The sequence below is a fragment of the Plutella xylostella genome, chromosome 16, assembly GCF_932276165.1.
Source record: "Plutella xylostella chromosome 16, ilPluXylo3.1, whole genome shotgun sequence".
Lineage (NCBI taxonomy): Eukaryota > Metazoa > Arthropoda > Insecta > Lepidoptera > Plutellidae > Plutella > Plutella xylostella.
Window position 1 is genome coordinate 4,070,613 of NC_063996.1, and position 14,827 is coordinate 4,085,439.

A 14,827-nucleotide genomic window follows, 5' to 3' on the forward strand; every position below is an offset into this window, starting at 1 on the left:
ATGTCTGGTTAGGATGAACATGACCAGACAAGAGTCAACAAAAAGACTTGTTACAAAGCTCTCATCTCACAAATTAACTAAACAATAATAATAAACGTACCTTGATATTTTTGTTCATAATTATCCAGTTTCAGCACATTTTTTTCTTTGAAACTATCCGCCGGCGGTGTAATAATAGGTAAATCCATGTTGTCACACTGTTTAAACATAAATAACGCACTTTAAAGCTAATTTATTTGCAAAAAATAACAATACAAGTGCTTTTTGTGTCAGCTGTTCGCTGTTAGACGCCATATTTGTTTTATTCACCACCTGACTGATTTTAAGTCCGCTAACTAGTTGGACGTTTTGTGACGCTTGTACAATCAACGTTCGGCCTAGTCATACAACTGAATAGAGTCATCCAATGAACGGGCTAGCGGTTCAATTAAACAGTAGATTAAACAAGATGCCTGCGACATATACACACTCACGTGCAATGAAAAAGTTCCACTTACATTCTATGCAACGTGAAGGTGGAACTTTTTTCATTGCACGTGAGTATATAATATATCCCGACCTATTTATTAATTTACGTCATAACTCTCTTCAAAAAGTCCCAAAATAAGGTCTTCAATAAGCCTTTCATACTGGCTCAGAAACATGGAAACTAACAATGACGAGGATTCGTTTTAAAATCAAGCAGCTATATTGTATTCATTCTTATTTGGCACAAAAGGTAAACAATCTTTGTGTGTCTTTTTAATTAAAATACTATTAAACAAATAAACTACGGGCAAAATAAATGGTTTAATTAGGAAATCAAACATTTTTTCTTGTAAGTATTTCATTAGTAATTATGTTTTATTTTATAACTAATTTAGTTCTTAAATAATTCAAATAAAAAGACACTCAAAGACTGCTCAATACATACGACAAGTAAGAATAAATAGATTATAGTTTGTTCATACGTAATTATACTTATTTTACTCTATATCTCCTCAGTCAATATATACGAGATTTTATTCATGTAAAACCAAATTTTGTTTTGTTAATTTAAAACCAAATTCTTTCCATAAATTATGCTCAGTAGGTACCTATATCAGGTACATTTTCCTTTCTTGGAGCATTAATTTATTAAATAAAACAGAAATTCAATACCTAATTAACAATTACCTAAGTATCATTAACAATTAACTAAAAAAGTACCTGCAAATAATAATACTTAATTCTTAGGAATTTATATTGAAATTCGTTGGTGGGATGTGCATTATTCCAATTTACCTACATTATACTTCAAATTCGTCTTTTTTAAAATTTTTAGTAATGCAATGTTAATTTTTTCTTGGATTAGTTGAAGGTTGAATAGATTGTTGTAAAAGCAACGAGGATTTTCTTGTTATAAAAATCGCAGATCACAAATAAACAACAAATGAAACTTTCAAAGCGTTTAATAATTATCATAATCTGATTGAATAATTACATGTTTGTCACTAACATACTATAGGTACCTACATGCAACATTTAATTAAACCACCATTATTATTATTATTATTTTACATCAACACAGTTTTTCAGTTCTAAGTTTTAAACATTATAAACTGTATTTTAGTTACACAATTACGATACTACAGAAAGGTATGTAATGTTGTAAGCATTATTTCCTTAATCAGATTATAATCTTATTCTACAATTAAGTAATCATAGTAGCTATTACATACCTACTTACTTCTACTACTACTACTTAATCACAAAACTTATTCGTTTCTATATTACTAAAAGAGTATCAGCAAGATTTGTATCCCAGGCATAACCTTTATTCCAAGCATTTTGAAACACAGACTCAGTATCTAGACCTTAAAAAACAACGATATTTCAATATAAACTGGATGGAGTGTCAGTGCTAAAAAACAGCTAGACAAATAACACCCCACTTTTGCCACAAAGCTCTTATTTTGAATTAGATTGGTCAGATGATTTGTGACTTGATTTATTGGTTGAACTCAAAATTGTTTGACTGTAAACAAAATGCTGCCAGTTTTATTAACTTATTTTTGGGTGTGACACGCCATCTTGTTCATAATATTTTTAAAGTAATAAATAGTTTGACATGCTTTCCTAATGTTAGTCAACGCTGAGCGTCCTGAAGGAGCCAGGCATGCCCATGTACTCATCGTTGAATTTAGAGGTGACCCGTCTGGTCTCGTCTGTCTGGAAGTGCTCGACTTGCTTCAAACGTTGCTTGAAGTGGTCCGTGCAGAGTTCCTTGAAGAACATGTCTGGAAAATATAGATTTGTCAAGTTATAGTTGCATTGGTTAAGGATGATTTGAAGGAAGGTTTGTAACGAATTGCTTTTACAGTGAAGCGAATTTAATTAGATTGCAGCATTTGGAAAGTATGCTTGTGTATTATTATTGTGTCAAACTTAAATCATCCCTAACGGGTGGCATAATAGGTACCTACATAATGCAGTTAGAGTTAGATAAAATGAACGGATTAACTCTCTCAGCACAAGCTTGCTTGGGTTGGGGTCCACCAACCCGCACCAGGCCACCACGTGGTGGACTAGGCCTAAAACCCTTCCTTCGATGGAAAGAGAGCCGAGCCCTTACAATGGGTCGTGATGATGATGTGATAAAGTGATGAACCTGAGTTGACTTTCAGCATACAATATCAGTTTTGCAACACTTTGCCTATATTTTATTTAAAGGAAAACTTACATCTTATTTGTTTTTTACATAAAAATTGTGAAATTGTAATAGATAGCCAATTAAAAGTTTTCACGTATGTGCTTATAAAAAAATATATACGCTACCGTGGCATTCACTAATCGAGGGTCCAGTGCCGCCGTAATCGGAAGGCAGGCTCTCCTTAGCTATGAACTTGTGCAGTGTCTCCGGGGTGCTGTGCACGTGGAGGCGGTTCTTGATCTTCTCGCTAAGGCCGGCCTTGAGCATGGCCACGATGTTCTCCACGAACTTGGACGAGTTGATGATGTGGATCGCCTTCAGCTTGGCGCCGTATCCTTCCTGGAGATCGAAATCGGATTTGAAGGGTTTGTTAAAGTGATTAGGTATGTCGATTTGTCAATAGGGGCGGCTACCTCAGCTTTTACAACATCCAGGCTTGCTGGTGCAATTTGCACGGGAGCTACCCGGGCTGACATTCGTCTAATTTTAAAATTTAAATGTCAGTTACCATAAAAATCACCAGCTCAGCATGTACAAAGACAATAAGGCCACGATGTTGGTTTTCATCTAGCCTTAACCCCTCGGACGTCGAGAAATCAGGGACAATTAAAAATCTATTGTGCCTGGGTTACCAATGGGTCGCCGAAACGTAAGCGGTTAAGATAACCTGTCACGTAACACCTTTGAATGTAACAACAGGCAACTCACAATAAGCATGATCATGGTCTTCTGCAGCAGCACGAGGTTGAACTTCCTCATCATGTCGGTGAGCGCCACCTCCTGCAGGTCGATGATGCTCTCCAGCCCCACGATCAGCTCGTTCACCATGCTGTATTCTGCGCACTGGAATAATAATTATAGGGATACAATTTAGATGTTATCCGGTGGAGGAGAATCCTCGGGTGACATATCAGAGCCTCCAGTACGGGTTTTGCAATTCGCGAAAAATAAAGAGTTTAGTTTTTTCTGTAATGTATTCTCCATCTGTCAAAAGTTTAATGATACGAGTAGTTTATAATAATAATAATAATATGTGGGTACATCTCACACACGGCCATCCGACCCCAAGCTAGGTAGAACCTGTGTTATGGGTGTCGGACAGCTGATATATCTACACAAATACATAGATAGATAGATACTAAATATAAATATCAACACCCAAGACCCGAGAACAAATATCTGTGTTTAAACAAATATCTGCCCCAGCCGGGAATCGAACCCGGGACCTTCGGCTCAGTAGTCAGGGTCACTAACCACTACGCCATTCGGTCGTCAAGTTTCCACAAATGGCGCCACTTTTGTACAGTAAGACAGGAATAGATTTAAATAGGTTAAAATATTTGGAGCAAGTCAAACTCTGTTCTGTCCCTTACTGTTGAATTTCGGTCGGTAACATTGCCGTCGGTTAGGTTAGGTTATTACTAGTTTACCAAGGGTTTTCCAGAACCGTTGTCATGTATTGTGTTATTTATGAATTTCATCAGTAACTTACCACATGCAGGTATCTTGCGTACTGCAGATGGTCGAAGCTCTCCACGTCGCCCGCGTACCGGTCCACCGTGATGCGGTAGTAGTCCTTAGTCGGCATCGGCATGGACGCGTGCTGGCTGGGGAGGGGAGGGGGAAAAAAATATATTATTGTAGTTGGAAAAACTAGGTGATGACATTTAATACCCCATCCACACGCTCGGCGAACAATGGCAAACAGCAAACAGCAAACAGCAAACACTGACGTGTGGATGGGTGTTTGTCGTTGTTTGCCTGTTTGTGTTTGTGTTCGCCAGTGTTCGGCATCGGTGTCGGTTTTTCTTGCCAGATCAAAGGATGTTCGGCAAACAGTTCGCTACGTAACCACACGTCTGGCAGCGATCAGTCAGTATGCGCGCTAGCATTGCGGGAGGCGGACGTATCAACTTGCTACACTTTTTCGTTGGCGCGCATTTTTTTTTATGTATGTTCCCCGATTACTCCGCCGTTTATGAACCGATTTTGAAAATTCTTTTTTTTTGTGTTGGGTTGAGCTCCCAGGTGGTCCCATTTTTTTTTTCAGAATTTTATCTCACCCCTAAGGGTGGGTAAAGGGGTAAAAACATGGTATGAATTTCCAAATTTGGACACATATTAACCGATTCTAATGAAATTAAAAACATAAATATAGTTCTTGTAACAAAAAAATATGATGGTGACCTTGAGCTGATCTGATGATGGAAACGGAAGGCAGTCAAGGGAACTCCTCAACGGTATATAGCAACTACCTCGTGTTTAGGCTTGAATGATTCGTATTAATTAGTAGGACTTTTTGGTATCATTTGCATCTTACTTTTGATTAAAAATTATTGCAAATAAACTAAAAACTATAAAATAAAATAATAATTAAAAAGAAAAAAAAAAGATATTTTTTTTTTAATTATTGTTATTATCCCACCATCGTCTTTGCTTTCTTCTTATTTTCCTTTTTTCTTTCTCTTGCTTTAATTTATATAATAAAAATATGTCAAGCCGAAAGTAATAGCTCGTCGTCCGCCGTGTTTGCCGGTTCGGAATGTTATGAGCGTTCGCCGAGCATGTGGATGGCTGTTTGTGTTCGGTGTTTGTGTTTGGTGTTTGTGACTTGGTTTGCTGTTTGCCGTGTTTGTGACAAACAGCAAGCGTATGGATGGGGCTTAAGGATCTCAGCACGTTAGCGAGCTCGCGTTCTACTGGTTGACAGAAGAAAAAAGGCGATCCCTTTACGTTACGCTTACATACAACCCGCGCAAAGTTTCTAGACACCTGGCCCAAAAATCTACCCCTATCCCCTTTCCCCGCGCGAGGCCCCGCTCTCGTCCTTTTGTAGCGTTAGCATAAGAATTATGAGACGATTACCTAACAATAAATATTTTTTATCGCATACTTTTTGTTACTACTTTAACAAGTAGGTATCCAACTTGAATACTTATACAGGGTGTTGCAAAAAGGGTATACTAAGCCGAAACCAGCATGTGCAGCATGTTATAATCTAAGCCCAAAACTGAAATCAGAACTTTAAAATTCGTATTTTTTTTTAATTCATTTTCCATAGAAACTGAGTTGGTCAAGTGACTTTTTATTATGGAGAATGATTTTTTTTTCTCGAATTTTGAAATTCCAATTTCAGATTCGGGCTTAGACATAACATGCTGCACATGCTGGTTTCGGCTTAGTATAATACCCTTTTTGCAACACCATCTGTATAAACAAATATTTATACATTTTATTACAATATAACAAAAGTCAGGTAAGTAAGTATGTTTTTAGATAACCAGAATAATTTCAAATATCGGGGCGCTACATGTATATGTCGCAGGCATTTTGTGTGATCTCGCCGTTTACATACGGCGTCGTCAGTTTACAAACGCTCGCTGTTTTGTAATATGCCGAAGGAAAATGTATATTGCCTTGTCATTTTATAGAATGCCACAACATTTCATTGACAATCCATACGCCGTTTACATAATGCCACGGCAAATTGAAGAATTTTGTTCTGGTTCTTACCACGCGCGGCGCTGTTGATCACAACAACAAAAAAGGCGTCATGTAGTTGTTCTTTGACTAAATAAATACTCAAAACAATGCAAATATTACGAGTGTAGAAGCATTTTCACCAAATAATTGTGACTTTCAAGTCATTTATTACAGTGCAGGAGCAGTAAGAAGGCCGTAGACAAACGACAAAGTTTTTGAGGTTATCCCGCACCTAAAGACTACTAGGTTATGCATATATCCCGGTGTACGGAGGTCACATACAGGATATTAATTAAGAGCTTCATATTTTTTTTAGTAAAGGGTTTAGCGTATTCCTAAGTTTAGTGCATTTAGGGCACCAGTGTTTGTTTTATCTGGAAATGCATAGTTTTATTGTTCTGTACTACGTTTTTTATTTTAATGTATATTTTTACTAAATATTTAAACCTATATAAGTATATTATTATGTTTACGTTCTCGCAACAATTTTCTTTACAAAATTAGTTCATTAAAACTGCGCAGTATGGCGAGGTTCATTATTTTTGTAGCCGAGCTTAGTTATAAAAATACTGATAGCAAAGAGGATATTTTTTGTAATATCGATATTGCTTTTTTTGCACTCAGTACTAAAGGCAAATGTCATTTAACCCAGGTGTCTAGTTATCTCGCCCGCCTTGTACATATTTGTATTTATGTGCAGTGACCTTAAAAATTGCTATCTGAATTATTGAAAACGTGTGCAAAGATAAAGTTTGCTAAGCTTAAAAATTGTGCGCTTAAACGACAACCCAGCTACGCTTATTATCAGTCTCAAAATATGAGCGGTTCATTTTTTTATAATAATGTATCAATTAATATTGCCGTTATGACTAATAATTCTATGTGTGTGGGCTGTGTGTTATGTATAGGTAGGTACTCTATGACTTAATATGACTATTAAAATGTATAAAACGAAATGAATAATTTACCGATCATAACATTGAAAGTTCAATGGCAGCTAGGTTATCGGTTAACTTTAACGGTTATATAACTGGTTACTAAACATAACTATCGGAAGCTTAGATGTGTAAATTTAGAACGGAGCTTCCGATTGTGGTGTTTCCGTTTTTGTCTATAAACCATCTACCGAAAAGAGGAGTTTTATCCGTTTCACTGTTGTTTGTGTGTCTGTTTTTCACTGATAGAGTTTTCTTTTAAAACGGTTCAACTGATTAATAATAAATAATTTAGTCATTGTCTACCACTTCTACCAGAAGCAAAGATTCGAAACCTATTCTTTTTTAAATTCTTTATCATCATTGTGTTTAGCATAAGTTACTAACATTAGCGTAAGTTAACATTGTTACTAACTCTTTTTATGGATTTTATATCTGTCATAAATGAATTGATTGATTGATTAAAACCTAGAATATATTTATGATGGTACCAACCTAACTACTTGAAATCAGGGTGCACGTATAAAATATGAGGAGGCTCTCCATGCACCCCACAAATACATTTAAATGAAACCTCTCTTTTTACGCTTCGGGGGTTACAAAAGTGGATTTTCACTCCACCCTAGTGGATACATAATAATCACGTAGAGTTAACAAGTAATTCACAATAGAGCTAGGCGATACAAGGTATGTTTCATTATAATATATATTATAGATCCTTACCAAAAGACCATAACCCTTACAATATTTTGGAAAAACGAGTTTATTTTAATATAGCTTAAACCGGTTTAGTTCAGTCCAATGCACGATTTGGCGGATTATTAGTTGAATCATAAATTATCATTATTGAGCTAGTTTTGGAAGTGAATTTCCCACATGCCATAATACCAATTTAATAATATGTTTACCTAATCATTTTTAACAATTTCCTAATGCGAAATAAGATAGAGTGGTATAGATATACCTGATATACCTATTCCAAAATCACATGCTTTACATTTATTGTGTTTTACTGTCTAATACACAGAGGCTTAATAAATAGATAAGTACGATAACGCGCGGTAAACTTTGAAAGGTGACATGGTCACTTATGGTTCAAGCCCATTTATAAATTTAATAAAGAAAACTTAATTTCCTGAATTGCCAAAAGTTCTAAATAGTCCGAAGATTAAAAAAATATGTATATGTTTTAGTATTATTTAGGTGCATGTGAAACTCCACGAAGTAAATGTATTACATGTAGGTAAATAAGGAATGTTTATGTGAAGAAGCTGTAATTATGTTTTTATCACAGCTGAGATTTATAATAATGACTCTTAAGATTCAGTTACAAACAAGGTGTGAACTTAATAATTATTATAATTTTGCCCAAAACATTTAAAACGGAAAATCCTATGTCTCATTAAATTATTTATATATAAAATAAAATTAAAAATCTTAAAGGCATCTTTGACAGTAATGGCGATAGGATAAGTAGATTTGCATAACAATAAAATATTACCATAGTATACGTATATTGCGTCATATTTTTTTGCAATAGGATAGATTTTTCCATTTTTTGATTAATCTAAGTCATTTTCTCTCCTAGTCTTCTTTATAATAATGGTTAAAATATATTTTAGTGTTTAGGCAGTACAATTCACTTTTTTGTATTTATCTGGGAGAACGGATCATATATGCTTGTCTTCCAGATCTCCTTACTCAATGTACTGTTTTTTATTATTTATACTGTCCACTCTCTTGCTTTCGAAATAAATATTGACTGCCCGCTTTGATAAACAACATACGAACAAGGATGGTGTGTAACATAATTAAAAAAGCATAGCTTTTTTAGCTTTGTTCCGCAGCCACCGCCGTTCGCAAAATATGATAAAACAACTACATGTGGGTATAGTGTACGTAGGGCTCAAAACGAAAGTGAATCTACTTAATTGTAACATTACAGGTGAACGCACGCTAACTTTAAGGCCACAACGCCAATATTTCCTTGTACTTCTGTTTGTATTATTTAAAAAAAAAAAAAAAAAACACGCACTCACGCCTTGTACTAATATACTCCCTTGCGGGGTAGGTAGAGGTGCATTGCTGTATGTTAGTCCCAATGTAATAGGAGGCGGGCCTATTGCCATTTTACGGGCACACCCAAGACCCGAGAACAAATATCTGTGTTTAAACAAATATCTGCCCCAGCCGGTAATCGAACCCGGGACCATCGGCTCAGTAGTCAGGGTCACTAACCACTACGCCATTCGGTATTTGTACAATAAAGAATTAAATAAATATTCAAAGAGAACTTACTAGCTGTTGAAGAGTTTATTGAACTCGGTGTCCACCCGTATGTTGGTGAACAGCTCTGGCATCATGTTCCGTAGGGTGCAGCGCTTGTCCAACCGTTTCTTCGCTTTCTCTATGGAACCCTTCGCCATTATTATGTAGGACTCCAGGTAGGTGCGGCCTGTGGAAGGTGCTATTTTTAATCAACTTCGAAAAAAGATGTGTGTATTTTTTTTTGTTTTGATTAGTACTTATTAGGTTTGTGTATCTAAAGCTCATTACTGCACAAAGGTTTCGTAAACAGTGAAACGCTTAGATGGATTAGAATATGACCCTATACTATACTCGTATATTGTAAATTTATTTAAAGGATAGAATAAAAGTTCATTATTAATCAGCTTTCATCAAAATTGGTTCAGCCGTCTTTTGATTTCTATTTAATATAATAAACGAGAGATGTGTAAAAACTGATCATGTCAATTTCTACATTTTCGCAATTTACCTACTAACCTTGCATTAGGAACATTTAAAAACACTGTACATTTTATATCTCCAAAGCCTTTAAAATACTTAAAGCTCAGGGATCGTCTCTTGTATCATAATGTATAAATACTTAATTAGGTATCTACTTAAATTTTTTAATAATCGTAATCCATAGACATTTGTAACAGCGCCGATAAATTAAATCACAAACATCATGATTTTCTGACCAGCTGTCCAACTTTTAAACTAGAACTTTAACCTGTTCACAGTGTTATTAAAATACACTCACGGGCAATGAAAAGTTTGCACTGAGAAAACCACCTTACTCCTTAACGGAAAAGGCTAGCTTAATGTCGCCTTCTGCAACATTGAAGTACATTTATCAGAGCATCAGGATATTACCAACAAAATACAGTAATATTTTGTTTAAATATGAAATTAAATGTTTAAAAAAATGGGGTCGTTTGTAGTGTCGTCATTTTCTGAGTAGAACTTTTTGTGAGTGTATTTAACTCATAGTCTTAACTATTTATAATTACATTTGATGCATACATTTTCACTAGTTTTGTTACACGATTTAAAAACTTTCATTATAAGTACTTACATAATATCTTTTTCTAACATGACGTCACGATTACTGACCTATCATCCCTTGTCTTGTCACACAATGTCACGCTTCGCTAACCCCGTCCTTCGCCTTAACGTGTGACTTCATCCATGAACCCATTGACCCTAATTATAATCACTGAACTGCAATAAATTCAAGAAAGCTCTCACTTACCCAAGTCTTTCACCAAAAAGTGGTTTTGCTGCTTCACCCATGTCTCCAGTACATCGACAGCATCATCCAGGCTCTTGGCATCCTTGAAGCCAAATGCCTCCCTGATAGCATCCACTTGACCAGGGTACACCTTGAAAATCGGGTGAGTTTCCACTAAACCAGCCCTTATCAACATTTTTTACCACTTGTATTTTAATAAACGGGTTTGAAAAATGTAGGAAGCTGCGGTTTTAAGCTCTAAAAGCCCTAGGTACCGTGGGGTCCGAAGCCTGGATTGAGACTGAGTTAGGCTCTAGGTATAAACTATTAAAATACCTCTGCTCCGTAAAAATATATAAAGTTTAGTGTCATTGAAAAAACTGGTATTTTTAATGTAGGCTTTTTTGCTTTGTCCGCGCAAGCTTTGTCAGAATCCATATAGGTACTTAATATACATAATATATATGTAATACTCTTCCGGACTTCTGTACGTCACATCTAGGTGACTCTAGAATTTTTGGTGAGAAATTTAATGATTTTGCTAATTAATATTTTCCGCTACTTTATGTATGTTTTGATTTTACAGTTTTTGCTTTAGGTAGGTTCGTTTTGAGTAAACCACATTGCATTTGTATACATTCGGAATTCATAAATATTATTTTAAACTACTTGCACTTATTTTTGTTAATTAAGTACTTTACAAAAAGTACATAAGTTCGGTTCATTTATAAAATCATTATAAAATAAACTTAATGTAAAGTCATATAATATTATTCAACATCTCTAATAATAACTAAGCTGAAGCCCATTCGATGAGATCCGTAGATTTTTCTAGTTCCACGGCTTAGTTAAGTAATAATCTTGAAATCTATTTATAACATTTGCATATTTCCGTAGTTATTTATAGCAAGTTTTTTTTTTATATATAATAGATTAAAATGTTTAACGTGGTTTGATTGGTTAGGTTCGGATTTACAAAAAAAACATTTTTAGTAGGTATTAGGTAACTATATTGACAAATTCCGTATGATAGCAAGTTATTGTAAAGTTCTTTGTAGATTGCTTGTCAAAATACTTACAAAGAATATTTTAATTATATTCCACCCACACCTTAGAGCATAATATAAATGCGGAAAATTTGCTCGCTACAATTGATAGAGATTATTAATTTAGTATTTCTTAAATTATTAAATTGGGAGGCAAATCCACAAGGAAACTAATAGTAAAGAAAAGCGAGATACTCTCGCAGTTAATTCGACTAAATTCGAAATAAATTATATACCTACACTAAATCAAAAATAATTATGTTTTGTCGTAGCATATAACATGATGATAATTGGTGTTAAGACCCCAAGTGGTCCTATATCACCACTTATTTTATTTTATTTTATTTTATTTTATTTTATTTGGAAAACTAGAGACTTATAACAATGTATGTAGCTATATCTTAAAGTAAATAACAGAAAGTCAATTAAAGTTTCCACTAATAGTAACATTGTAGACACTTGAAAACAACGTCGTAAGCCTTATTCAATAATGTAGAACTATAAATTAAATATCTTACTAATCTTATGCTAAGCTTGAACTTTAGTAACCTTAGGATTTTAGTATTAATAGTACATATATTATTTTATACTATTCATCTATTGTACCTACTTAATAACTAATAACAGTACTTACCTAATAATAACATTTTGTTTTAACTATGTTGATGAAATGACATTATATGTTGATGATTATTTTTTTGTCTCATGTAGGTAGGTAAGTAGGTAATAATAATTATTATGGAGTATTTTTCGTAATTTGGTAACATCGTCCCGGGACTAAAACTCATGCTATCTTACTTCATCTTATGCAATGTCAATAGGTTGGAATGAGATAGTACCAATGACGTCAACAAGAGGTAGAGTCATTCGCAGTGCAATGACCGGTTTGTATTAAAAAAATACAGAAAAAATATTACGATAATGACTGACGTCAATACCTTTCGATGTGAAATAAAGAAAAAAAACTTTTAAATTGACATTTAAACTGTATCAAAACATACATACTTTTACAAGTAAGTAATTGTTAAAAATAACAAGGTTTTCCATGTCCGAGATAGTTAATATTTTGTTCTGCATCCTGATAGGTATATTATAACGTTTACTTACTTTGTGCCTTCTCATTAAAAGTTTAATTTTTATAAAGGGTAGGCTATATTCTACTTTTGACCTGTGCTCAATTATTATTATTGACTCCTTAAAAAATACCATATTGTAAGTAGGTACAAAACGAAAAAGAGGCATATGGCTATAAGTCTCGGTGGCTCGGTGGAGTCTGCGTAAAAAATTGCATAGATAATATAAATGCAATATAATTTAATTTAAGTATGGTATATTTATTTAAGCAGATACATAATAAAATTAAATAAACTAATAATAGAAAACTTATATTTTACTAGATGAATATATTTACAAATGTTGGTGGCGCTCTTCTGTTGCACCCCACCCAAAGGTACCCATAATTTAAGTATTGTTTTTAACGCCATCTGAAAACTACGAACTTATTTTGTTTTGGTCACATCTTTTTACATTTATTTTGTTATTGTTCATACTTATGCGAGAAGTTAAATCTATGCCTAGCGATCTACAAACTCACCGAATGAGTCATTCGTCAAGTCGCGCGCCTTAGACTCGCGCGCAACGCGCGAGTTGCCCCTCCCGTATTTACCTACTTTTTTATCGTCAACTCGCTCGACTGTGAAAATATGTAGAGTCAGCCACAAAAGTAATAATTTATTATGCTTAAGGTAACTACTTAAAATGTATAGGGTATTTTATAGGACTTTACTTTAAAATAATATCAGTAATTAATCTCGCTTGGCATACTGTTCTCTTCGAACACCTCCAAACACAGGAACCATTTTTATTTGTTCGGTCTTTGTTATATTTATAACCTGCACGAAGCAGTACCGACTTTCCTTGCTGGGATGTCATGATTTCATGTGCAGTTTTATTACTAAATGGACCTGCTTGCGATGAACTTCCTGGAAGTAATTGTTACAGTTAGGTCTGTCTCTTTGACCAATGAAATAAACGAAATTTGTTTTAAATTTTAGTGCTAATTCGATATTTAATGTAACGGTAACACAACGAAAACGTAACACTGTGTTTATATTACGGCAAAGTAGACTTGGTAATATAGTAAAGTTAATTTATTATAGGCTTAAGTAATGCACTGTACATCTCTGCTTCGAATTAGGAGTAACACTAAAACGACGTCACTAAAACAATGACGTTTTAACCCTTTAAACCGGTTTTTGCAACCAAAACTTTAAGGACATAGCTATGACAGGTAAAATTTGCGCACGGGATGAGAGTGATAGCAAACTTGGGTATAATGCGTCATAGGTCACATCCCCTTTTGCCTCATTCCGCACTCCTTCCTTTATTGTATCTTTATCCCGAAATCAAAGCATCTTCTCTAATGGCGACTGTCTAGTCGGTACCTTCTTATGCTAATCAGCCAGGGAGACAATATTTAACTATATTTTTTAGTTTCAATTCGTTTGCATCTGACCGTACTTTACATGGGCTCGCGAGTTGATGATATAAAAAAACAGAAGATTCCAACTCGCGTGGCGCGCGACTCTAAGGCGCGCGACTTGACGAACGACTCAACCGAAGAGTGAGTAGACAACTTTCTTTTGTTCTTTTTAAATTATCTTTTCCAAATGTTTTTTTTTAATAAAATCGAATCAAATGTTCTGATACTTCCGATTTATAAAGTTACAAACTCATTCATTATTGTAGAAGATCAATGAATCGATCAAAATTACCATCTGTATTTCTCGAATATTCAAAATCCAAAATGGTGTTTAAAAATAACCTTGATCTTATAAAATGTAGAAACAAGTTTAAATATCATGCGCCACTACACTATTTTGGTTAGCGGAAACACTGTGGACACAACCATAACCTATGTTATACCTACCTACCTAATAAGTACACTCAAAAGCAATGAAAACGTTCCACTTACAAAACTTGTTGACACCAAGTGATCCCATGATGGTTTTTTTTAATATTTAATTTAGAATTTGAATAAAATATTTTTAGTTAGTAAGTATAGGTAATATTCTGATGCGCGGTTAAATGTACTTCAATATTGCGGACGGCGTCATTAAGCTTGTACATATTTTCCGTTTAGGAGTAATGTGGTGCTATTGTCTCTGGAACTTTT

At 34.5% G+C, this 14,827-nt stretch overlaps 1 protein-coding gene across 1 annotated transcript; it reads right to left on the reverse strand.

Annotated features, from left to right (window-relative positions):
- Nucleotides 1–1,720: 1,720 nt before the first annotated feature.
- Nucleotides 1,721–10,924, reverse strand: LOC105381676 (alpha-tocopherol transfer protein-like). The gene is made up of 6 exons (XM_011551460.3): nucleotides 10,628–10,924; nucleotides 9,388–9,544; nucleotides 4,164–4,278; nucleotides 3,380–3,514; nucleotides 2,797–3,010; nucleotides 1,721–2,258 (listed from the first exon to the last, which is right to left on the reverse strand). The coding sequence occupies exons 1-6, from the start codon at nucleotides 10,800–10,802 to the stop codon at nucleotides 2,104–2,106; spliced, it is 951 nt and encodes a 316-aa protein (XP_011549762.1). The 5' UTR covers nucleotides 10,803–10,924; the 3' UTR covers nucleotides 1,721–2,103.
- Between the last annotated feature and the right edge of the window lie 3,903 nt (nucleotides 10,925–14,827).